This window comes from Nothobranchius furzeri, chromosome 7 (genome assembly GCF_043380555.1).
Source record: "Nothobranchius furzeri strain GRZ-AD chromosome 7, NfurGRZ-RIMD1, whole genome shotgun sequence".
In the NCBI taxonomy this organism is placed as follows: domain Eukaryota; kingdom Metazoa; phylum Chordata; class Actinopteri; order Cyprinodontiformes; family Nothobranchiidae; genus Nothobranchius; species Nothobranchius furzeri.
The window spans coordinates 24,904,625-24,932,224 of record NC_091747.1 but is presented as its reverse complement, the minus strand read 5'-3'; the positions used below and the strand labels follow the sequence as shown (position 1 = coordinate 24,932,224).

Below are 27,600 nucleotides of genomic sequence, written 5' to 3'. Positions count from 1 at the left end.
GCAGGAGAGACGATGCTGCTGATGGTGTTAAACAGCACCTTGGGGTTCCCTTTGCTCTGGGACACCAGGTTGGAGAAATAGGAAACCCTGGCGTCTCTGACTGCAGAGTTAAAGGATGTCAGGAGATCCTTTAGGTGCAGCAGATGGACGTGGAGATGGGTTTTCTTCCACAAGCGCTCAATTTTTCTGCATTGGCGCTTCAGGCTGTGAAGGCTGTCATTAAACCAGGGAGTAGGGTTCACTGCAGGAACTGATCTGGTTCTGACAGGACAGATGTTGTCCAGAATGGAGAGGCAGTGCTCGTTAAACTGAGAAGTTAAGGAATCTGGGTCGTTATCAGAAGAACAGGGTGGATCAAAAGCAGCAGAAAAATTGCTAGCTGTGCTCTCATTAAGAAAACGAGAACTAACCATACGGCGAGCAGGAGGTGGGGACGCAGAAACTGACAAGTTAAAGAAAATGCAATGGTGATCTGAAATATAAACGTCCTCAGGACAAACACTGTCAGCATTTAGACCCAGGGTAAAAACAAGGTCTAGAGTGTTCCCCCTGGTGTGTGTGGGGCCAGAAACATGCTGGGTAAAGCTGAAGGAGTCCATAAAGCTGGAGAAATTCATGGCAAAGTGATCAGAGGGATCATCAACATGGATGTTAAAGTCACCAACAATCACCAGTCTGGACAGCTTCACAGTGGAGGATAGAAAGTCACTAAACTCCTGAAGGAAAGAACTGTTTGGACCAGGTGGGCCACAGCACAGTAGAACGGGTCCTTACGCCCGACTTTAATCAGCTGAAGTTCAAAGGAAGCAAAGTGACCAGAGGTTGTAGAGCTACATGGAAGATGGTCTCTGAAAACAACAGCCAGGACTCCGCCACGACCAGAACCCTGGGGCTGGCTAAGAAAAGAATAACCACTCGGACAAAGTTCAATCATACCAGAATAATCAGATGTTTGCTGCCAAACTTCAATCAGAAAGAGAAAACCCAGGTTTTTAGAGAGAATTAGATCATTGAGCAGGAAGGACTTATTGTCAAAAGAGCGGGTGTTCAATAGAGCCATGCTGAGTGAGGTGGAGGAATCAGAAACTACAGAAACAGCTGGAGTTAGTGGACGTAAATTAGCAGGGTTAGATCCACGGTGTTTATAAAAACCACTTATGGAGGGAACAGGAGGAGAAACCACTGAGGAATGAGAAAAAACTGAACTTAAAAAACTTGGACGGAGAAACCGCGCTGCGGGAATGTGGAAGTAGCATTCAAGTCGCCAAACAAAGGACAAAAAGCTAGAAGATCGTGCCAATGTTTACCAGATAAATCACGCTTTAAGAGAAGTCTCATTCTCACCTGGATTCATGCTCGTTTACCTCTTTTCCTCCAACGTTTTCCCGGGAGCGGATAAACATCGCTGGAGGCGCGCTGATTGAGATCGACGTAAACATCGCTGGAGGCGCGCTGATTGGGATCGTCATTTGGCTCCGGGTCAGTGCGCCACCTTATTGTTTATTTTACAATTTTTTGTTATAGCGTGAAACCTTTAATACAGGCCGGTATTCAATTAAAGGCCGGGTCTCCAATTTTGGCCGGTGTCGGGTCTCTTATTGTGGCCGGGTGGAATGTGGTAACAAGCAAGTATGACCGTCCCAGCAGCAGGGTTATAGTCCCCAAATCAACCAGCAGGAGGCAGTAGAGATTTACACAGACCTTTATTGGACTTTTCCTTCTATGCTTTGTAACGCTACAGACACGATCCTCTATCATGCTCCTACCACACAGAGTCACGGTGTCAGTTAACCATGCTAATTCAACCCCTCCACAAAACACACTTCACCTTCCCTGTGGCTTACATAACACTCACACAACACGCAAATCAGCACATAGGAACTAGCAGAACGATAGGAAACACATATAACACAATACCCAGAATGCACCTGGCTTACAACCCCAGCCAGGTCATTACACTATCAAGTTCAAAGAGAACGTGCTGATTATGCTGCAGAACACTATGGAGAGCAGCAGTAGGGGGTGTATGAACTAGTCAACTTCACTATACAGGAATCCCTCGCTACTTCGCGGTTCGTTCATCGCGGATTCGCTGCTTCGCGGATTTTTTCTTTGGAGCATTTTTCAGGGGGAATTCGCAGATTCGCGGTATTTTTCACTGATTCGCGGTATTTTTCTATGCGAAATATCAAGAAATTTTAGTTTTTTTCATCAATTTCATCATAAAATGCACTTTTTGTAATAAAACTAAAAAAAAGAACAAGTAAAAAAAATTTTCTTGAGTTTTACCCACAAAAAGAGAATGTGATCATACGATAATTCAATAGGGAGTGTGGTTTCACAGATGCGGAAGTGATAGCGTCGATGAAACGCCGGCTGATCTAGGAAACCCCCGAGCGTTCGAGCGTCAACGAAGTGACACGGAAATGCCGGGCTTTCCAGAAGTAAGTAAGATAACTTACTATGAGCTGATAGTTCGTTGGATTGATCGGTAGGTTGGAAACTCTGATCATGAATCTGAAGAAACGATGACTGAGTGGTGAGCTGGAAAGGCGACTTCCGTTTATAGCCGCGGTTTGTGACGTAGGTGCAACGTGGAGGGAATCCCCGCGAGGGGCATGCTGGGAGTCCCTACTACGGATTTTCACCTATCGCGGCCAGGTCTGGAACACATCTACCGCAATAAACGAGGGATTACTGTAGTGACTTTTTATGCCTGTCGTCGACTAGTCGCTGTCACGTGATAATGACCGGCAAGATGCAGCCCTCGGAAAAGACAGCAGCCTGCTATCAGCAGGTGACAAGCTCCTGAGCTCGAGGGGGGGGGGGGGGGGGGGGGGGGGGCAATGCGCTGTGCCAGACCGTAGGTACGGACACGCGATCGTTCATGTCGGTTCATTTCCTTTAATGTTTTCTGTCTTTTATTTGCGCCTGATGTGTATCGCTGCTGTGGAGCGGGGCGCTTCACCTTGTCCTCGGACGCACAGATCACTGATGCGCCGGCAAGCAGGGAGCGCTCCGCTGTTTTCGCGGTCGGTAGATCTGCCTCCTGAGCACGGCCACAGTAACAATCAAGTGTCACCACCTCAAAAACTAATTTAACACGCGATCATTCATGTCAGTTCATTTCCTTTAATGTTTTCTGTCTTTTATTTGCGCCTGATGCGTTTCGCTGCATGCTGTGGAGCGGGGCATCACCTTGTCCTCCGACGCACTGATCACCACCGTTTTTGCGGTCGGTAGATCTTTTAGAACTGCAGTTCAAAGGTAACCCATGAGGTGAATATATATGAACCCAGGTAGCAGTTTTTCTTTAGGACTGAGAGGAGATGCAGGAAGATAATTAACAGGCAGGACAGAAAAATAGTCAAATAAAAACAAGTTAGTTTTTGTACCTGCTGTTGCAACAAACAGACACCATTGAAGGTCATCAGAAGTGAGGAACAGAAAATGAAATAATTATTTTAATGTTTAGAGCAGCAGGATCTCCAAGAGTCTGCAGGCGCATCAGTGAGTTTGCGCCGCTGCGCAGGGGGAGGGGGGAGAGGGCTGAAGCAGGGGGAGGGGGGAGATGGCTGAAGCAGAAACTACCATTGTTAAAAGAAATGTGTTTAACTTTGAAAATGTGGGCGCAAATTTGTCAAAAACTCCAGCGAACCATTAGTTCATTTTGCTCATTTAGAAATAGAGGCATGCCTCTAATACTGGCCCTCCTTCCAATAAAGGCCTGGAGCTTGATGAGCTTGAGTCAAATACAGGCCCGGGCCTGTATTAGAGGATTTACGGTATTTCTAAACATTTAAAGTCACAAAAGGAGAACAGATTGGTTCACTCCGCCCACTCACTTTCATCTTCGTTTCAGCATCAAAAAACTATTTTCCAATAAAACGTCTTAAAACCACTGGAATCAAAGTCTGGAAAAAAGATCCAAGGTCTGTTTATAGTTTCTAATCAGGAAAATGTCCTTGTTGTTGACTTATAAGAGGCGGGGCTTAAAACTTATGATGCAGTCCAGCGCTAGGGGGAGTTTGGTTTAAACTCTGGGATCTGTTTCGGGTTCTAGGTATTAAAAAGGTAAGTGTCCAACTCAAAGCCTCAATCTAACATCTGTGATGCATGGCCATATTTCAATAACCCCCCTCTCACCAGTTGCTGACCCTGAACGCCCCATGAGGCGAACTGCAGAACCGAGTCCGACACCTCTGGAGGGTTGAGCTCCCGGACCTCCCTGGAATGTTGGAAACACTCAGATGAATCTCTGTAATGTTCTAACGGTTCATTTTTAGTAGATGCACAGACAGAAAAACCAAACGAGGTTTTATTTATGGTCGTAAAAAACTTCATTATAATTATTTCAAACATAAAATATGAATTTCACAACATATATTTCAATGCTATTTATTTATGTTTGACTTTAATCCTCCCCGTATATAAAGCATATCAATCCTTTCAACTGGACCAAATTATTATTTATGTAAGGTTTAAATAAAGTTATTATGAAAGCCCCAGACGTCCCTGCTGGACCTCGAGCCTCACCTTGTGTGCAGGTTATAAACCAGATACGAAGCCAGGAACGAGTGCTGGTAAACCTAAAGTTCAACAAAAAGATGATTAATAAGATCGTCCTCCACATTTCAAAATAAGACAGGAAGTAAAGCACACATTGGTTTTCTTTTTACTCCCAGACGATTTTCTCTCCTCGCCCGTGAGGACGGATTCATCCATCTTTCATCAGACCGTCACTTCCTGCTCTTCCTTCAGACTCATTTGTTTCCGTTGCTTTTTGCACAAATGCGTTTTTCCTGATTGATGTTCGAGCATCTTGTTCTCTAGTCTCCTCTCTTTAGCAGCTTTCTGTGATCTTTGCCAAACATCGCCGTTTGCATTTGGTCAAATGAGCTAAGAACAACAAGGCTGATGTTTTGTTTCCCAGATTCCTCGTCTACATCGAGTGGTTCCCAGATTTATGAACCTCATTATGAGTGAAACTGTTTCCCTTTACAAACGAACGGCCGCTTTAAATGAAACATAAATATTTTCTCCTCTCAGAGCTGCTAATTTAATTTCCTTCTGATTTTCTGGTCTGGATAAGACCTCCTCAGAGGTTAATTCACCCCAACATTAAACAGCAATAAAGGGCTGCTTGCCCAACATTTCAATTATCACAACTGCTTTACTGTGCAGCTCCAACAGCATAAAAACGAACATTTTTCTGTCGTTGCAAACATAAAGGACCAAAAACAAGCCACACAAATGATGCAGGATGGATGATGCCGTTAAAGCCCTGATTCATACAAAATAAGAGTTCTGCTAAAAACATTCATGAATAATAATATTAATACATTATTTAGGCATAATTCGGATACAGGTGAAGAAGATGAGAATCTTTGTCTCCTTTAAAGAAGACGTCAGCATCACTCAGAGACCCGCGGTGATTGACAGGTGTGGTGCTGATGCGGTCTTCTGTTCAGGGTCACGCAGGAGAAGCAGGAAGGGATTTTTCTGCTTCTGTAAACAAACTGATGTTTATGGATTTCATCTTTCTCCTCGGTGAGTTTCTTTAAATAATCAGACAGTGAGACGCTTGTGCTGCATCTTTGGTGGTAAAGTGAATATTTGTGCCTAAGCGAGGTCCTGGTGAACATCAGATGGTGAACGTGGACGGAAGCAGCAGAGATTAGGATGAATTCTCACGTCGTCTGGAGTCTGGAGCAGCCAAGCATCAGTCTCCATTGATCCCTGCTGTCACTTTAATGATGAACGCTCCATCCATCAGAGTCCCGTCCAGAACAGAGCTCTCATTATCGGGCCTGCGTACTCCATCAGCACCAGAATGTTCCTCGGATCAGCAAGCAGAACGGCCGGATTTGTGGCGAGCACTCACATACCTATTGATCGTAGGACCCGAGACCAGTGATGAAGATTCAAACGGTTTCATCCATTGAGCTGAGTTTTTCATGGAAGACCTAGAGCAAAAAGCCATAGCCCCCCCCCCCCCCCCCCCCCCCAAACTGCAAAATAAAACTATGGAAACACTACGTAGACGACATACTGGGAATCATACCAAAAGGACAAACAGAAACACTAACACAACACTTGAATAACATTGACGACATGGGCAACATGAAGTTCACTTATGAGTCAGAAACAGAAGGCAGCATAGCATTTATGGATATGAAAATAACCAGGCAGACCGACGGGACCCTAAACATAAACACATACAGGAAACCAACACACACAGACCAATATCTATTATGGACATCAGAACACCCCACCATACACAACATGTCAGTAATCAGAACATTATATTACCGAGCAAACATGATAGCAGAAGAAAGAGACCGTAAACAAGAAGACAAACACATACAACACGCTTTAAAGACTTTAAACAAAGGAAAACAACAAACAAAAACAGAAAGCAAAGAACAACCCCAAAAAAGAACCAGAAACCCAGAAAGACAAGAACCAAAACCAGTGATAATCCTACCATACATCAGAGGCATAACGGAAAAAATAAGAGCAACAATGAAAAAACACAACATAAACACACCAACAAAACCATACACAACAGTTAGAAACAGACTAGTGCACCCAAAAGACAAAATACCAGCTGGACTTAAATGTGGAGTCGTTTACGAAATCCCATGCAAACTCTGCAATTAAACATACATAGGAGAAACCGGACGCCAACTCAACACACGAACAATAGAACATAGAAAGGAGTGTGAGAAAGAAACAAGTCAAAGACACAAGAGCAGCAAAAGAAGAAGCAGAAAGAACAATAAAGAAGTCAGCCGTAACAGATCACTGCACAAGAGAAAACCATATAATGGACTGGGACAACACAAGGATCATAAACACCAAACAACAGAAATACAAAAGATGGATAAAAGAAGCTATATAGATAAGGAGACGTGGATGTGGGACCATGAACAGAGACGATGGAGTTTACACGATGGACCACGCATGGGACTGCATCGTCAGAGAGGGGAGAGCGGGCAGCAGAGGGCGACAACGTCCTCTGCTGCCCACAGATAAACGGAGAAGGAAGTGACTCTCCACCATCAGCGTCAGCCTGAAGAAGTCTGCAGCCACAGGCGAAACGTAGCGAAAAAAACAGGTAACGAAACCATTTCTGTTTTTTAAAAAAGAACGATAGCATGGAATTAGTTATTGGTAATCCTGATGGATGGGTGTTTCACCACGGAGGCTGCGCTCCGTCCACTGTAGTGTAAAGCGAGACGATTATTAACAATATTAAAGCTCCGATGTATGATTAAGTGTGTTAAAATGACGTTATTTATTTATATGAGCGTCTGCGTTCAGAGATCTTCTCATTCCGGTGTGAGAGCAGCAGCAGAACCCTGTAACACCACCAGCAACAGAAGCTGGTAGGGATCCAGACTTTTTAACAATCAGCTTTGGTGTAAAGTGAAACGCTGTTTACAGCATAAAGTTATAAATCCAGAGGGGTGAATTTAGGCAAAGTCAGCAACATGTTTACATCGGTGAACAGCTGCAGAGAGAACATAAGCGAACGTTGGTAAGCTAGTTAACATACCGCTCTCTATGAGCCCCCGCTAGATGCGCTACTTCTGATAACTGAACTGGGCATGAACTAGTTGAAGGAATGCTGGAGGAGTTTTGTTTTTGTTTTGATCGCAAAAACAATTTCAGACTCTACTTTTCCCTTTGTTTAGTACTCGTGTCACTCACTGTTTACAAGCTTTTGCCGTCCACCATGTTGGACCCACGCAGGGGCGCAGATAGGATTTTCAAACTGGGGGGGACAAAGTTCCAATGTACCCTCCCCAAAACACATGCACACACACACACACACACACACACACACACACACACACACACACACACACACACACACACACACACACACACACACACACACACGTACACACACGCGTACACACACACACACGTACACACACACACACACACACACACACACACACACACACACACACACACGTACACACGCACACACACAGGTGCGCACACGCACACGCACACACACACACACGTACACACACACACACACACACACACACACACGCAGACACACACGCAGACACACACACACACACACACACACACACACGTACACACACGTACACACACACACACACACACACACACACACACAGACACACACACACACACACACACACACACACACATACACAAACTATTGCAAGAGCCTTAACTAGAGCTCAGTCAGTTTGTGTAATTTCATCCAACGGTTTACGTAAAAACTAACTTTTATATACGTGTTTGAAGCCATTATGCAGAGGAACGCTGGCAGCAAAGCTCTGCCTGATCAACACTATAAATGATAAATGATCCACATTTGTATAGCGCCTCTCAGAGTAAGGACTCCAAAGCGCTTTACACTACAGCGTATCATTCATTCATTCACACACTGATGGTGATGAGCTATGATGTTGCCACAGCTGCCCTGGGGTGCACTGACAGAGGCGCTCCACTATTTAATTCAGTTACTTGTTATTCTTCCAATCAATTACTAACCAAAACCTCATGCTTTATGCAATACATTAAATGATTTTCAGCATACCGATCTTTACAGAAAACATAAAAGCCCTAAAAAACTGCACATAAAATATAATAAGAAATGAAATTCAAGTATCACTTAGAGCAGTAGTTCCCAAACTTTTCAGCCTGACCAACAGATGTTCCTTCGTATTTTTACGATATTTAGAAATTTTCATTATATTTGGAAAGTTTTATTTACAAATAAATATATAAAGCTCTTTTTAAATTGCACATTTTACTTTTTTTATGATTATGTGGCACACTTCAATTCAATTCAATTCAAGTTTATTTATATAACGCCAAATCACTACAAGAGTCGTCTCAAGGCACTTCACATAATAAACATTCCAATTCACAGTTCATTAAGCCAATTAGAAATAATGTTTCCTATATAAGGAACCCAGCAAATTGCATCAAGTCACTGACTAGTGTCAGTGACTATACAGCAATCCTCATACTAAGCAATCATGCAGTGACAGTGGAGAGGAAAACTCCCTTTTAACGGGAAGAAACCTCCAGAGAATCCTGGCTCAGTATAAGCAGCCATCCTCCACGACTCACTAGGGATCGAGAAGACAGAGCAGACACACACACACACACACACACACACACACACACACACACACACACACACACACACACACACACACACACACACAAGTAATGTGTCTATAGTTATATTGTGATGTCTTAGTAAATATTGTATTTGGTGAAAGATAAACTTTATTTTATTTATCCTAGTGGATCTATAATTAAACGGATAAACTAGTATTAGCACATCAAAAGTCAAAAGTAAAAAGTTATTATCAGGAGAGATAGAATGTATTAGTGGTTAGCAGCAGTGTGCTAGTCGAAGGCCCCCTCCATGAGGCCACCACAGCTCAGCAGAACGTCACTGTAGCTTCTTCTGGGGAGAAAAACACTTACAGAGAAAATAAAGTTAACAGCTGAAATTGCACAAAATAGTACAGTTAAAGAGCAGACTGTAGAATAAAGCAGTAGAGTGTGAAAAGTGGTCAGTGTGTCCTCCAGCAGTCTAAGCCTATAGCAGCATAACTACAGAGTTAACTCTGGATAATCTATCCTATTTAGATGTAGGCATGTTGGAGACAGGGCAAGGGAGAGCCGTCTTTACCGACTGTGCACTCCACCTCCCTGTAATCCCCCACTTGTCCAGATTTAGGCTAACATCAGATTTTAACCATAGGCCCTATCAAATAAAAATGTTTTAAGCCTAGTCTTAAAAGTAGACAAAGTGTCTGCCTCACGGACTAAAGCTGGGAGCTGGTTCCACAGGAGAGGAGCCTGATAACTAAAAGATCTGCCTCCCATCCTAAATTTAGATATTCTTGGAACCACCAGTAGACCTGCAGTCTGAGAGCGAAGTGCTCGGTTAGGAACATATGGAACAATCAGATTACTGATGTATGATGGACCTTGATTATTAAGAGCTTTATATGTGAGAAGAAGGATCTTAAAATGTATTCTGAATTTAACAGGTAGCCAATGTAGGGAAGCTAAGACAGGAGAGATATGATCTCTCTTTTTAATTCTCATCAGAACTCTAGCTGCAGCATTTTGGACAAGCTGAAGACTTTTAACTACATTCTGTGGACTTCCTGAGAGTAATGAATTACAGTAATCCAGTCTTGATGTAATAAATGCATGAACTAGTTTTTCAGCATCACTCCTGGAAAGGATGCTTCTAATCTTAGCAATATTCCGAAGGTGGAAAAAGGAAATCCGACAAACTTGTGAAACCTGGGATTTGAATGACATGTCCTGGTCAAAGATAACACCAAGGTTCCTTGCTTTGCTCTCGGAGATTAATGTAATGCCATTAAGGTCAGGCAATTGGCTAAGCAATTTCCTTTTCTGGATTTCTGGTCCAAAGATGAGAACTTCTGTCTTGTCTTGATTTAAAAGCAAGAAGTTAAGAGTCATCCAATTTTTTATGTCCTCAAGACAAGCCTGTAATCTACCCAACCGATTAGGTTCAGCAGGGTTAATGGATAAATATAACTGAGTATCGTCAGCATAACAGTGGAAGTTTATCCCATGCTGTCTAATGATTTTACCAATTGGGAGCATATATATAGTAAAAAGAATTGGTCCAAGCACTGAACCCTGTGGTACTCCGCAAGTAACCCTGGAGTATGAAGAAGATTTGTCATGTACATTTACAAAATGAAATCTGTCAGACAGGTAGGACCTAAACCAGCCTAACACTGTTCCTTTGATCCCTACAACATGTTCAAGTCTTTCTAAAAGAAGATTGTGATCAACTGTGTCAAAGGCAGCACTGAGATCTAACAAGACTAGAACAGACACAAGATTCTTATCTGAGGCCATGAGAATATCATTTGTAACTCTCACTAATGCAGTTTCAGTGCTGTGATACTCTCTAAAACCAGACTGAAATTCCTCAAACAGAGCATTAGTGTTTAAATGCTGACATACTTGGATGGCCACTATTTTCTCCAGGACTTTGGATAAAAATGAAAGGTTAGATATTGGTCTATAATTCAGTGGGTCATCTGGATCCAGAGAAGGCTTCTTAAGTGAAGGTTTGATTACAGCAACCTTAAAATCTTGTGGTACATACCCATTTACTAAGGATAGATTGATTATATCTAGAATGGGGGCAGTAACTAAAGGAAATGCATCTTTAAATAATTTGGTTGGGATTGGATCTAAAATGCAAGTTGAAGGTTTAGATGAAGCTAATATTTTTGATAACTCTGAAAGCTCAACTGGATCAAAACGGTTCAAGCACAGATGAGGTTCTACAGTCACCTCTGAAGCTGCCTCACTTACTGAGGAAGAAGAAATCGCATTAGGGAGGATGCTAAAGATTTTGTTTCTAATATAATTAATTTTACTTGTAAAAAATCCCATGAAGTCATTGCTGCTGAGGGCTAAGGGAATAGATGGCTCAGAGCTACGATTCTGTGTAAGTTTAGCAACTGTACTGAAAAGAAATTTAGGATTATGCTTATTCTCCTCAATTAATGCTGAAAAATAAGCAGTTCTAGTTTGTTGAAGCTTATTTTTATAAAGCACAAGACTATTTTTCCAGGACAAGAAGGCCTCCTCATGGTGCGTAGAGCGCCATGTTCTCTCCAATTTCCTAGAGTTTTGTTTTAAGGCTCGTAGATGAGAGTTAAACCAGGGAGCCAACTTCCTGTCCCTAATTACCTTCTTTTTTAAAGGGGCAACACGTAAAGAGGAATTAACATGATGAAGTAAGGCATCAATTTGTGAGGGGCTAGAACTGAAAATATTGCCCTCTGAGATGCACTTGTCTTCCACATCTAACGCATCAGCATCTGCCTCTTTTGAAAGCTTTTTTTTTACATTGTCACTACGTCTGTCACGTTAGCGGTGTTTTACCATCGTTTCTACATCCATCACGTCCCAGAGAAGGTTAAACCAACATCAAACCCAACATTTGGAGCTTGTAAACTCCACACACCTCTCGTGCAGCACCAGCTGTCTGATGCTGCAGCAGTGTCCATCTTCCCGGCTGGATGAGTGAATTTCTTCATCAGAGTCAATATTCTGCTTCATAATCAGAGTCAGTCAGATACCAGACAAAGTGATCAGTCAACAAAGACCAGACCTGCCGGCAATTATACGTTTTATCTAATATTTGTGCTCTTCATGCTGCACGCATCTCCTAATCCCCCCGACTGGGAGCCTCTCGGCGGGAGGCGATTTTCAAACTCTAAAAACTCCCAAACTTTGCTCAGCCTGAAGGTTCCACATCTCCACTATCTTCTGGTGTAAAGTAGTAACTTCATGAGGGATCATATTTGTAGATGAGACTTGTTAAAGTCAGCAATGAGGCTTTGGCACTTATAACGAGTAAGTCCCAACACTGACAACAACGTACTGAAACTAGAACCAACATGCATAAACAGACAGATCGGTCCCGCCTACTTACACTGTTGGTCTTTTTTAAATACGCAGTAATCGTTGCTTTTCATCCGGCATCCTAGCAGCAACCACTTTGGCGCCTCTGGAGTTGGTGTTTGTTTACGTCATGCTGCATTCAATGTCATTGGAAAAAGGAGCTTCTAGCGCTTAACCTCCGATTTTGTTTTCTTTCTGGCCTTAGTGCGGGGGACGGATCGGGGTCGATCTGAATCGGGGGGGGGGGTTCAGATCCCCCCCGTCCCCCACCCTATCTGCGCACCTGGACCCACGTGATTAGGTGACGTCGGTGCAAAGGGTCAATAGACGAATGCTCGTTCACCCCTGGATTTGAAGCACATCTTGGGAGTGCAGAGCAGCAGGAGATAAGGGGTGAGGAGGTCAGACAGATAAGGAGGTGCTCGGTCATGAAGCCATTTAAAAACAAAGTCAATAACTTGAACTGTACACGGAAGGCGACGGAGCCAAAGGACAGGACCGGGGTGATGTGGCTACATTGTCACGTGTGGAAGCTGACCACACCCCTTTTGCACCCTTGACCTGCACTTCGCTAAAGTCCGCATCGATGCGGGTATTACCCACAATCCACTTCTGCGTGGCATATATAATATAATTATTTATTTTGTCACAGTTGATTAGTCAAAGCAAACCTTGTATCATGATAGCTCCACTCATTTCAAAATAAAAGCACAAAATAAAAAAATTACTGAAGACAGGATTCTTTTCCTCCAGTTGAGTTTATCAGAGCTTTGGACTAATTAACATGATTTGTTTCATAATTGTCTGAGCAGTCAGCTGAGTGCAGAAACACATGGCTGTAACGAGACGGTAAAATATTGCTCTGGTGTGTTTAATGTTTCCTAAACAGCAACAGGAAAAGGCTCTTTATCTGTGGAACTGAGTCGTTACCTGTCTGACATCATAACCCAGCAGAACAAAGTTCTTGTCGGGAGAAACAGCAAACTTAGTCGCTTTAAATGTCACCTGAGAAGTAAAAAGAAACACAGTTTTATCTGTTTTATATTGTATTTGTCTAAAATTATTTTTACTTAATCTGTCTTCCTCACAAAGGTGTTGTTCTTCACCAGGAGGTCCGTCTCTTCACTTTTCACGTCAACTTTGAAAACATCTCCATCCCAGCTTCGAAAGATTATTTCTTCAGCTACGAAAAACAAAAACATATTCGTCCAAAAGATAAAAGAAAATCTTGTGAACTTCCTTTTACAGACTTGTTACATCTCATCCTGAAGGATCCAGGAGTTCCTGGATTATTATTAAATATGAATAATACGTATTAACCTCCAAATAAACCAATCCCTCCATCGTCTTCAGGTCTGTGGCTGATTATTATCATCATCATCATCATCATCATCATCATTATTATTATTATTATTATTATTATTATTATTATTATTATTATTATTATTATCATTCCTAGTATTATTACTATTACTATTGTTATTATTAGTATTATTATTATTATTGTTATTATTACTATTATTTTTATTACTATAATCATTATTAGTATTATTCATATTATTATTATTATTATTATTATTATTGTTGTTGTTGTTGTTATTACTAGTATTACTATTACTATTATTATTAGTATTGTTATTATTATTATTACTAGTATTATTATTATTATTATTATTAATAATCTCAATTTACAATGTCTAATCTGGGGAAATTTTCATTCCTGCTCCTGGTCAGCCATGGTGTCACCGTGGTAACTAGATTAGGGTCCAGCAGAGCAGATACACGTCTGCGAGGTTCTGCCCGGAACGAAGACGGTGACTGATCTTCATTTGGCACTCGGACATGTGAGATTACATCTCAGGTTTTAACCAGAGTTCCATCAGAAAATCTGCTCTAATCCCAAAACAAGCCCCTAGTCCACCGAAGCCTAAATCCCATTAATGCATGACAGATTGAAATTATCGGATGGTTCTCGTCTTGTGCTGACGCCATCCAGGAGACTACTCAGAGGAAATAAACAGGAGATGGATGGAGTTCCTGCTCCCAATCCTCTGATGGATTCTTGTTGTTTAGAGGAAAAACAAACAGCTCTAACCCTAAAATAACTAGAAATGTGGAAATGAGACATTAAACCTCAGAAGTGATGCTAATTGTCTTCATATGGAATACATTATTGCAGAAAAGTCGGTCTTACTTGATTTATGTAATGAAACCTTTTAAAATAAAACTTTGTTTAAAACAATATAATAAAATTGTTAATCTTAAAGACCAGGAAGAATAAACCTGTTCCGTTTCTATTGATTTGAGGCAGTGATGGTGATAAAACAACATCTCTCTGGGGGGATCCCAAGGCATTCCCTGGCCATCCAAGAGACATAGTCTCTCCACCGTCTCCTGGGTCTCCCTTTAGGTCTCCTCCCGGTTGGACGTGCCCGGAAAACCTCACCAGGGAGGCGTCCAGGAGGCATCCTGACCAGATGCCCAAGACTCCTCAACATGGAGGAGCTGCGGGTCTACTCTGAGCCCCTCCCAGATGACAGAGCTTCTAACCCTAACTCTAATTTCCCTCTGGGATTAATAAAGTATCTTTGAATTTGAATTGAATGTAAATAGAAGGGAGAGCCCAGCCACTCTGTGATCCACGATCTTGTTCTTTCGGTCACTACCCAAAGCTTGTGACCATAGGTGAGGGCTGTGCCTGGCCGGGCTCCATGGGTAAAGCCTGGCCACCGTGCGCTGGCCAACGTGCCCCAAGGCTCCAGAAGGGGGCCCCGGTGTCATGGGTCTGGGCGAGGAAACAAGGTTTCCATCTATGTTTATATTATGTTTATGTTTATGTATTTAGCAGACGCTTTTGTCCAAAGCGACTTACAAGTGATAATCAGCATGTTGCCCTTGAGGCTAACAACAACAATAACAACAACTTGACATCAATCATGGAGAGGAGGGAACAAAGGATAAGGTTTGGGAACCAATTTAATATTGAAGTAACCTTTTTATTTATCTTTTCCCACAACAGAGATGTTTGTTTGGCTCTACCTGCAGACGTAAAACTAGAGGGATTTTATTTTTGTTTGCAGAAAGGACTTTTAGCAGGACTCTGGTGAGCGTTCCTCTCCATCCTCCAGCTGCAGGCTGAATGCTCCTTCTCCTAATTGGCTTCACAGGATTTCACCACTTCTCACTTTGACGTGCTCCGAGTTTCATCCTAATGAAACTTGGTTTATTTTAAAACTTCGAGCATCCGTTCCAAACAGCCTTCGACCAATCTGAGATGACTGAATTTCACAAAGAACATTTGTGTTTCCTACAGGAACGTACGGCTGATCCAGGTTGCATCCGGGTCGTGGATCTGGAAGTTCCTCTGAAAGAGATCATCCAGCATCAGCTGTGAGCCGAAGGGATTCCCACCATTGTCTAGGAGAGAGGGAGAGGGAGAGAGAGAGAGAGAGAGGGAGAGGGAGAGGGAGAGAGGGGGGGGGAGAGAGAGAGAGAGAGAGAGAGAGAGGGAGAGGGAGAGGGAGAGAGAGAGAGAGAGAGAGGGAGAGGGAGAGAGAGAGAGAGAGAGAGAGAGAGAGAGAGAGACAGAGAGAGAGAGAGAGAGAGAGAGAGAGAGAGAGATCTGTTCCTGTAGATTGGGATGTTCATTAAAAGCTTCCAACTTGTTAAAATGTCCTCTGACCAGATTATCTCTAAACCCGTCCAGATATGAACCAGTTTGGAATTGACAGATTCATGTTTTCTTATAACAAAAAAAAAATCCACTTTTATGCTAAGAAGATATATGGAAAATAATCCAGGAACAGAAAAGGAAATAAAGACCATAAATTCCAGGAGTTTTCTCGTTATTCCCACTAAACGCCAACCCACGCTCCGAACACAGGCAGGCTGAGGATTACCAGTTGTCTATCTCTGTGGTCCTGTTGTCATGGACCTCTCTGCCTCCAGCTAAGGAGCTGCTGGGATTGTCTCTGAACCTCCACTGGGATGGAGCTGGAGCTCATGGAGGTGGAGGCAGATTTAAGGAGCAACTTCCAACAGTGTGACAAAACCACACAGAGGGAAGCTTCAGGATTAATTAGATCGAATGAGAAAAAGTTTCTGAGCAGACTGGGTTCTACTGGTTTAACTGGTGGATGTGGTGTCCCATAGGCGCTAAAACAATTCCAGATCCCAGAAGGTCCCTAAACAAGTTTTTTGGGACCTTTTGTGTTTTAACTGCAGACCTGTTTAGCGTTCTCATGGCCTCGGACGTTTCAGCACTAAAGGTGTGGACTCACCCTTGGACAGCAAAACTATGGACAGTCCAATGAAAGACAGAACCACCGCTATGACCAGCAGCGAGATCCCGATGCCTTTCCAGTTCCTGTCTGGTCCGATCGGTCCAATATCCTACAGACACAAATAAAGAGTTAGAGGACAAAACGGGTCAAATACCAAACAATATACAGAAAAAAAAACCTGGACTCGTCCCATTCATGCCGGAAAAACACTAAACATGGAAATAAGGACATAGCTTTTTACCAAACTGGTAAAAAAAATAAAAAAAAGACTAAAACTACTAAATAAAAGAAAGCCCCAAACCGGAAACCAGATCATATTTAAATATTATTTAGTCTTGATTCACGGATGCAAATCTCAGCAGGAACTAGGGGCTAAAGTCCAACAGGCCAGCAGCAGGAACAAAGAACTGGGAGAAGTTTCTACAGGACAGGGGCCTCATTTATCAAGCTAGCTTACGCACAAAACGGGGTCGGAAAACTGCGTAAGCAACTTTCCACGCAAACTTTGGGATTTATGAAAGAAAACTTAGAGCAAAAATGTGCACAACATTAAGTTGACTAAGGACCTGGCTTACACACATGTTGGACATGGAGAGCACCTGCAGTGCTGCTGCTGAGAAGATACAATCATGAAATCCTGCAGCATCATCACTTGTACTGCTTCGTTGTCACACAGAACAAGACCCCCTACACACACACACACACACGCGCGTGCGCGCGCTCACACACACACGCGCACATGTGCGCGCACTCACACACACACGCACTGTAAGATTCTGATTGGATCAGTGAAAAGAATGTGTTATGTCTTTAACACTACGTGAAATGAGACCTGTTGAACCATTTAAAGTTACATTACTTCATTTCTAAGATCATAATAAAATAATTAATATTTTAATTTCACATCTTATTATATTGACTAACACTTTGATGGATTAGCTTTATTAAAATATAGTCCTTTGATTAATCAAAAGAAACGAGTTCATTCTTCTTTCTTCTGTCTTCATGCTGGAATGTAAACAGTTTAGAAACGACTGTATGACCTTCAGGCTGTTTCAGACACACTGACACTGTGTCAAAAGGAAACAGCTGTTAGGGTAGAAATGGCTCCTTCGTCACGTTACACGTGCGCACGCGTGCACACACACACACACACAACCCGAAGGGCAGAATACGGAATGCAGAATATCAGCAGGGGGACAGATTGAGACAGAACATAATGCGTCTGTGACAGTGTGTGTGTCCTGTCACTGTGACCCGATTGATCATGCACCCTGGCTACTTGGACAAGGAAGATCTCTGTTTGAGTGACTGGTTAGTGCATGTGACTTTCACTCAGGGGTCTGTGGATTGAATCGATTGGACCATTGTTTTTATATCCGCCACAGATCTCTCTGAAGAAGTCAGCATTGACGGCTTCAGCAACGCTGTGCCACTCTGTGGATTTTCTCTTATTTGTTTTGCAAAAGCACTTCCTTTCATTTCTCCACCTCACCCACAGGTACCTCAACTCCTGCTTCTGTGAAATTGTGCTTCCTTGATCTGCCTTGATCTACGGTCGCCATGTCATTGGCGGAGCGCTGCAACAGCCGGCCTATGTATATGCATGAGAACCACAAGGCACTTTGCATTGACTATTGATGGCAGTAAGTGGGCGTGGTGAGGGCGGGATGAGACTGAAAAGCAGCTGAGAAACATTCTAGATAGTCTCTGATTTATGAAGCGGAGATTGCGTGCAGCTGTGTGTACTCCATGTTTGATAGATCACAAACCTACTTGGTGTAAGAGCTTTTTTTTGCTAAGCTTAAGTACGGTTTTAGTAAGGATTCTACGCAATGTTTGATAAATGAGACCCCTGGTGATTAATGAGACGCAGCTGATGGAGGTCAGGTGAGGAGGAGCAGCAGGAGACCATGGTCCAATCAGAATACGCCAAGTGCCATTGGAGGAAGTGAGCAGTAAGGCTTCGAGTGCGCGAATTGAGACAGGGAGCATTGCGTCATCGATCGCAACGCATGTCAATCGCTGTTGGTGCTACTTAAAAAAAAATCTTTATTAACAACTTTCAAACAAACAATTCATTGACTAATTTTTTTTTATTGCTGTCCACATTAAATCTTTGTCTAAAACACTCGGAGCATCAATAAATATCAATAATAACCCTAACCCTAGAAAAAGCACTTGAGCCTTTGCTTCGCCTTCTTCTCAAAATTTCCACGCAGCAATCGATGGGTAGCACACTTCACCCAAGTCCACTTCCATGCAGACTTAGGTGAATTGCGGATTAACGATGCAAAAGGGGCGTGGTCAAATTCCACACTTGACAATCGAGACACCCTACACACTCGCAGCCCTGGACGGGAACGCACAGTTGAAGGGCGCAAATGTGGAAGTGCGAAAATTATTCCTGAACTTTGAAGAAAAAAGAACTTCATAAAAAGAAGTCAGATAATTATTAGGACGTTTTTGTGTTTATATTCTGATCCAATCATGTGATTTTTAAAGGATCGGGAGTAAATAATCAGATTTAACCTTTCAAAACAACAAACAGATATAGAGAATTTCAAATGGAATAACATCGGCTTAGTTTTAATTCAAACAAGTTCCTCTAAATCAATATTTGTTTCTTGTACGAAACCAACTCAGTGACGTCACACAATTTACAGCAGGCAGGGATTCAGACAACTCTTCCTAAAGTCAAGAACCACCGACTCCCAGGGGTCCTCACCACAAATCCTCATATTTGATTGTTCTAAACTGCCAGGATGATTGTGAAGGACAGACTGATGCTTGGACACGTCCTCCAGTTATTCAGCTTTGTTTCTGCGGGGCTATCAGCTCTCCGGGCAACTGGAAACCTTTCTGTGGATTTGTGGATCTGTCTACCGATCAGCTTTTTAAGCCCTGCGTCCACTACCTGTTGTCCTGTCTGTGGACATTATGTCTCTGTGGCATCTAGATCCTTTGGAAGGAAGTTTGGTTCCTCTGAATCTGTATCCGTCCTTCGTAAACAGCAGAGACCTTTTGGTTTGTGGTCAAAAGTACATCTTTTATCACAAACACGAGTCACATCAGATAGTGAAACTTTTTTATTTAGTTTTCATCATCATTCCTCTTGTTTCTAGAAGGACGTCAGGATGAAGCAAAACAAAAATAAGATGGAGTCAGTCAGATGCAGCATCAGACGTCAGGTCCAGATTTAATTTTCAGGATTCTAATCTCTTCTCGTCAACTAACAGGAACTCCTGCCTCCCACAGGAGCTTCTGCAGAAAAGATGCAGCTAGAAGCCGAAACTGTGTTTGTGTTTGACAGCAGCTGAGCGAGCTGGAGAGCTCCCCGGCTGCAAAAGCAACACTAGAAATCCAAACACATACTAAATACTGCATCTCATCTGCAGCATGTCAGCGTCTCCTCTCCGGCTTCAAACACACTCCTTCTCTCCCTCTCTGGGTGACAGCACCATGTGGTCGCACTTCCACCCAGATTCTGGGTTTTGTTTGAAAGAAACACAGCTGTGTGGAAGAAGAAATCCAGAGGTCAGAACGTTGTCGCAGAACAAATGATCCATGTTACTGTAAGTGACGCAACATTTAGAGAGCAGAACAGGCTGTCGGGATGAATCCCGGATAAAATCAGACTCCATGTCTTCCTCACTGGGGAGCATTCGAGATGTTTTCCTCTCTGCTTCAGTCTTTCCTGGGATTTGTGCAGCAGCTGTAGCTTTAGGTTTCACAGCCTTTCTGATGTTATGATGGTTTAAATAGTGGATGTTTATTAACAATAATAATAATAATAATAAACAATAATATTAATATTAATAATAATAATAAAAAACAATTATTATTATTATTATTATTATTATTATTATTATTATTATTATTATTAATAATAATAAACACAAAAAGATGGCGGAGTGAGTGAGTGGTTGCTTGCGGTCTCTCCTGCATAATTTAATTAACTACCTGGATTTTTGACCTTTTTGCATTTGGTGCGTGAATTTAAGTTCTTTTTTGGAGGAGTGGGGAAGAAGGTGAATTACTAAGCCATATTACTGATAAAAATGCCTCCTAAGCGCCAGCAGAAAGATCAAACGAAGGGCTCTGATGACGACGCTGCTGACGTGTCACTGGAAATCCTGAACAAGGAGACTCTGGAGTCTACTCTTCAAACGTTTTTTGACAAAGCAGAAAAACATGCCAAGGTTCGGTTTGATAGTCTTGATTCTCAACTTGACTCAATTCGATCTACACTTGACAAGCACACGCAAGAGCTTGAAACTCAAAAACAAATCACCACCTTACTCCAAAAAAGGGTGCGGTGCGTGTAGGACGCTCCCGTGGCTCAGAGCGCAGACCTGCAGAAACTCCAGAGGAAGATTACTGCCCTCGATGATCAAAGTAGAAGGAATAATATCCGGATCCTCAATTTAAAAGAGGGGATTGAGCTTAACAATGCTCTATCCCATTTTAGGAGCAACTTGTTGGTGTGGTTCCCAGAGCTGGCGGGATCTCCTCCTGATATAGCTCGGGCACGGTGGGTTGGACAACCTGGCGCGTCAGGATCTCCTCGGACCTTGGTGGTCTGTTTTCTCCGAGCGAATGACAGAGATTGGATCCTGGCTCTGGCAAGGAAGTCTGAGGTGTTGGTGGCTGGTAAATCGGTTCGATTTGCTGCTGATTTCAGTGATGAAACAGCTCGTCGGAGACGCCGCTGCTTCCCGGTTTTGAACCGGGCTCACGCCTTGGGTCTACAAGCTTTTCTTCGTTATTATCCTGCAAACATCAAGATGATCTCTGATGGTGATCATCTGCTTTTTACAGACCCAGTGGCTGCTGAAAGTCACTTGGACTCTTTGGGTTGAGATGCCCTGAGATGTTTTGGGTGTACGAGCACCTGCGGGGGCGGATTCATGACTTTCCTCTTTCTTTTAATATTAGATTCTGGCTCTTCCGCAGAGCAGGTAATTCCTTTTTGTTTTTTGCTTCTCCTCTTGTTCAGTGAAGAAGTCAAACTTCGTCTAAGGTCAAATTATTCTTACTTTATTATTTATTTATATTGATGAAATCCAGCCACTGTGTTGAGTTATGGAAATTTTATTAGTTTGGGTGGCTGTGCTTTGAGCAGAGGCGGCGTTACCATTAGGCAAAGGTAGACGATTGCCTTGGGCCTCAAAAACTTTAAGGGCCCCATGATGAACACTTAACTAATATGTTTAAGGTATTTTTCGCTCTCAAACGAGTGAACCCTGTCATTGTAAAAAGCATTGTAATGAATTGGCATGAGACTGCTTTCTGTGAAAGTGTTTCAATGTCCCCCGTTGCCCAGCTACCATGGACTATTCCATCCACAACGTGTTACGTATCAGCGGAGCTGCGGAAGCGAAGAATGGAAGAGGACGTTTGTTGTCTGAGAAGAAAATGAAGCGAAGTTATCCAAGTGGGTCTGAAAAACGTAAGAAACAGGAAGAAAGCAAAAAGTTTGTGTCAACCCTGCCAAAAGTCACAGATTTTTTTTACGGTGCTACAGCAGAGTAACCCAATGAAAGTCGCAAATTTAATGCGGCAAATGAACAAGAAGCTGCCACTAGCATTAGAGCTACTGTAGCAATGCTAACGCTTTTAGCGAAGTGGAGGAGTCTGTTGCTGGAAGCTCAAGTTGCAGTGATGCAGGAGGAGAGGAGCAGAGGAGGAGAAGAGAAGAAACAATCTACAAAGCTCAAGAAACAGGGAAAGGAGAGAAGCAAGATGATTAAAGGAGCAGAGGAGAAGGAGAGAAAGAAACAAAGCATTCAAAGGCGAGACAGAGAGAGAGAAGGGCAATAAAAGCAAAGGTAGAAAATGGTAACTTTGACATGGTTATGTATTTTTTTTTCTGTATCTCCATATTTAACCATTTTGTCTTATGTTTTATTACTTCCTTTAGTGAAAGTAGACCAACTAAGGCACGAGATAGAGGTGTTTCACCAGAGAAAATGAGAAAGAAGAGAATAAGTGGGTGGGCAATAAATCAATACAAACATGAATATCATTATTTTTGTACAAATCAAATGATTTCATGCTAAATATATTTGTTAAACACATTCTTTTTTCCATTCAGATGCAGTTCCAGAGATTCTTGACATCAGTGCCATCCAAGACTGGACCAGTGAAGAAGTTATACAACCTTTTAGTAGTAAGAATTAAATAAAAAAATCAGAACAACAGCTGTGGAGGGCCTCATGTCTTTGCTTGCCTTGGGCCCACAAATTGCTAAATCCGCCCCTGGCTTTGAGCAGGATGCAGGCCATAGGCTTACATCTGAGACCATTGCTCTTTGGACTATGAGTGATAACTCATTTAATTTCTGTGTAATTTGATTATATTTTGTTTTTTTTTCTGATTATCTTTGTTTTAGATTTTCTTCTGTGTCTGCCTGCTGTGAAGGTTATTTTTGGACCTCGCTTTTCTTATTATGGGTAAAGAGTTACACATAATCCATCTTAATATAAGAAGCTTATTTCCTAAAACTGATTTATTAAAAGCATGGCTTGGTTATAATGAACCAAAAATAATTACGTTGTCTGAGACATGGTTGAATGAAAACATTTCTGACAATGATATTTCTCTTGACAACTTTGTTTTATATAGAATGGATAGAGGGACAAGGGGTGGCGGGGTTGCCGCTTATGTCTCCTCTAGTCTGAAGTCTCAGGTTGTTGTTCCGACAGTCAAACCACTTCACTTCGAAGCCATCTTTACTAAAATTTATTTTAATGGAAATAAGCACATTATAATTGGCAACATCTATCATCCCCCTCCTCCCCAAAATTTGAAGCAATACAAAATTTACTAGCTACGGTTGAATCGTTGGGGGACACAATGGAAATTATCTTACTTGGTGACTTCAATCTTAACTGGCTTGATGAATCTACTCTTCCAGAACGTATTCTTTTAAATAGCTCAAATCTGACACAGCTGGTCTCTGAGCCAACTAGGACTTGTGCCACAAACTCTTCTCTCATTGACTGGATATTAGTAACTCACCCAGATAGATTTTCTGATTATGGCATTTTGCCCAACTGCTTTAGTGATCACTCTTTCATTTATTGTTTCTGGAAAATATCTTTACCACATACACCAACTAAGACTATCAGACTTCGTGACTTGCATACTTTTAACACTGATCAGTATTTACAGGAGCTGCATTCTCTTAATTGGAATAGATTGTTTCTTATACCTGATGTTAATGATGCTTGGTCATTTTTCCACTCTCAGTTCATGCAGGTTCTTGACAAACATGCTCCTTGGGTCAGTGTGAAAATTAAGGGCAGCCATTTGCCTTGGATTTCTCATGAATTAATTGCTTTGTTTAAGAAGCGCGACAAAGCGTGGAAAGTAGCAAAACTTAGTAATCTGGATGAGCATTGGACAGTTTATAGAAAACTGAGAAACTTCTGCACTACCCAGACTAGGAATGCTAAAGCTAATTTTTATAAGAATGCTTTGCATAAGGATATCAACATTCCTAAGCGCTTCTGGGATAAAATTAAAGACCTGAGGGGGAAAACTAAAGTTAAAATTTCACATCTGAATGTTAATGGGAGTCTTATTAATGACCCGGCTGAAATTGCTGAAGAATTCAGTAAGCACTTTGCTTCCTCTCCTTTCCTTGCCTCTGCAGGATATCAAGGGTCTTGCACCTTGCCTCACTGTTGCTCCAGTGGATTTTCTTTCTCTGAAATTCGTTCAGAGGAAGTGCGTAAAGTTATACTGTCTCTCTCTAGTGGGAATACTGCAGGTCCAGATGGCATAGAGAGTCGCTTTGTTAGGATAGCTGCCGATGTTCTAGCCTTACCATTATCTATTCTTTTTAATCACTCTATTAACACATGTTCTGTTCCAAAAGCTTGGAAATGTACTAAAATAATACCACTGCATAAAGGAAATGATACATCTGAACCTAATATAGACCAATTGCTATAATTAATACAGTTGTTAAAGTATTTGAAAAACTGGTTTTTATCCAACTATCTAAATACGTAGAGGACAACAACCTACTATCTCAGTACCAATCGGGGTTCAGAAAAAAACTTCTCGACAACTACTGCACTGCTTAAACTTTCTAATGACATCTATTCTGGTTTTGACTATAATTGAATTGGTGGTGCAATTTTTCTTGATTTAACAAAAGCCTTTGACCTCGTCAATCACTATCTACTTTTAGATAAGTTATATGCTTTTGGTCTGTCAAGGCCGTCTCTACTGTGGTTTAGTTCTTTTCTTCATCATTGTTCTCAATTTGTTTCCTTTAACGGCTCTGAATCCAACATGCGTGGAGTCTTTAGAGGTGTTCCCCAAGGCTCTTCACTTGGGCCGCTATTATTTTCAATTTTTATTAAAGATTTACCACGGTGCTGCAGTTCCTGTTCTGTTCAGTTATATGCAGATGACACAGTCTTATACTGTTCTAAGTCGTGTAAATCCGAAATACAAGAAGCTCTTCAACCTAATTTTGACGAAGTTCAGCTCTGGCTAGCTCAGAACAAACTTCTTTTAAATAAATCTAAGACTTACTCCATGCTGTTTCATAGATGTAGTACTTTATCTGATATTGATAGGACTCTTAATCTTTATTTTTTGCATTCCTCGCCGGTGCATTCTTCTGCTAAAATGAAATATTTAGGAGTCTGGCTGGAGCCAGAGCTGTCTTTTAAATTTCACATTCATACGACATGTCTTAAGGTCACACGGTGTTTACGAATCCTTTACAACTCAACAAATTGCTTTGAACCTATTGTACGCAAGCGCATTGTCACTCAGGTTCTGTTGCCGATTATTGATTATTCAGATATTTTGTACCAAAACTCAACAATTTCTAGCCTGCGGTCTTTTGATGCCATCTACAACAGTTTGTGTCGTTTCATTTTGCGGTGTTCTTTTAACACTCATCATTGTTATATGTATGAACTTCTTGGTTGGCTGCCTTTAAAAGCTAGACTACAATTTCATTGGCTGATATTTATGTTTAAGTGCATTGATTTTGATTTTCCACTTTATCTGAAAACTCTTTTGGCTCCCACTGATTCCTTGTATTCTACCCGTTTAACTACTTTTCCATCATTTGTTGTTCCTCGTTTTAAAAAGGAGGTGGGTAGACTCGCCTTTTGTATTAAAGCTCCTGAGGACTGGAATAAATCACCCACTGAATTAAGATCTATCTCTTCAATTCGCCAATTTTCCCGCACTGTTTATGCTAATGTAAAGCCGAGCTGTAGTTGCATTGTTTAATCTTTGTTATAATGATTTTGTGCATTCACTGGCTAAAATGCTCTTTTTTGTTGCCAATCTTTGTATTCAACTGGGATATTACTCCACTTTAGGTTTAAATACAATGTCATATTTTGCCCTTATTTCTTTTTGAGTGCCTCACAGCAGTTTTATTTAATTTAATTGTGTATATAGGTATTTATATACATATGTACATGTGTGGGTATCTACGTATATATGCATATGTGTATATATTTGTGTGTGTGTACGCATATATTTACGTGTGTACATATATATATATATATATATATATATATATATATATATATATATATATATATATATATATATATATATATCGTTATTTTTACTATTATTATTTATTTACTTCTTTTTTCTTTTTTAAATCTGTTATAACTTTCTAACTCTGCCACCTTATTTGTTATCGGTTGTGTTGTAGGAGGACCTGCTCGAAAATGAGATGTTACATCTCAAGTAGTTTATCCTCCTGAAAAACATAAGTTAAATAAATAAATACATAAATAGTAAATAAATAAATAAATGATAATAATAATAATAATAATAATAATAATACTCAAAGATCTGATTAAACTCACATCTGTAAAAAATGTCTGAGCTCTGGTGATGATGGTTTAATTTTTTTTGTAAACAAAGTTCTAGCATATGAATTAAGCCCCGCCTCCTACATACAAACAAATGAAGTATTTAGTTGTAAACAGAGATGGAAAGAGTACTAAAATTTCCTACTTAATTACGAGTACCAATACTTTGATAATTTTTTACTCAAGTACAAGTAAAAGTACTTGCCTAAATTTTTACTCAAGTAAAAGTAAAAAGTATTCTAAATAAAATGTACTCAAAGTAAAAGTTACTTAGTTACATTTTTGTCGGCATAAAGATGGTTACATCAGTGCAGAATCACAACACCAGTTCACAACACGCTCGTGTGTGTGTGTGCGCACGCACACACACACACACACAGTTTGATGGAGGGATTTCTATCCAGTCAGTGAGAACAGGACGTGCACATAGATTGTACGAGGTTTTTCTAGGATTGTACGTTTCAACTGTGATTAAAATTATTCTTTATTTTGAAAAAAGATAAAATGTTAATTTTTAGATGCCATCAGTATGTGAGGTATCTCAATGTTTTCATGACAAAACTCTAACATGAGGCTGTGCTCTAACCTGTCACATAACAAGCTAAATGAAAGTCAAACATTTCAGATGGACCATATGACAGCTGCTAACGTCGGCCCTGCCCTGCTTTACCTCTACATTACAGTTCCTTTATCTGTGTCCATCCTAGAGCTCCTCTCTGACCTTCATGCTTATTTAGAGCAGCTGATGTTTAAAGTTAGCAGAGTTCATCCTTGGTGGTGGGTTCACTCACTCATTTAACCCTTCACCACTGAAACCAGTTTGTTCATTCCAATCCTCCTAAATAATCCTCCAATAATCCAACTGGAATCCTTAAGGGTCCCATAACGTCCATCCTGTCAGAACAGACCTTGGGAGCCCAGGTGTTACTAGAACTAATGGTGTCTCCTCTCCAGCGTGAGCCTCC

At 41.4% G+C, this 27,600-nt stretch overlaps 1 protein-coding gene across 3 annotated transcripts in view; it reads right to left on the bottom strand.

Annotated features, from left to right (window-relative positions):
* Positions 1 to 27,600, bottom strand: part of LOC107382734 (inactive dipeptidyl peptidase 10) — a 96,998-nt gene that overhangs the window by 19,131 nt on the left and 50,267 nt on the right. For all 3 annotated transcript variants that reach the window (XM_015954984.3, XM_015954983.3, XM_015954985.3), the window contains exons 2-7: positions 16,764 to 16,875; positions 15,805 to 15,900; positions 13,572 to 13,666; positions 13,414 to 13,488; positions 4,537 to 4,589; positions 4,147 to 4,228 (exon numbers count right to left, since the gene is read on the bottom strand). In XM_015954984.3, coding sequence (XP_015810470.3) covers positions 4,147 to 4,228; positions 4,537 to 4,589; positions 13,414 to 13,488; positions 13,572 to 13,666; positions 15,805 to 15,900; positions 16,764 to 16,875 — 513 coding nt within the window. The remainder of the gene's footprint in view (positions 1 to 4,146; positions 4,229 to 4,536; positions 4,590 to 13,413; positions 13,489 to 13,571; positions 13,667 to 15,804; positions 15,901 to 16,763; positions 16,876 to 27,600) is intronic.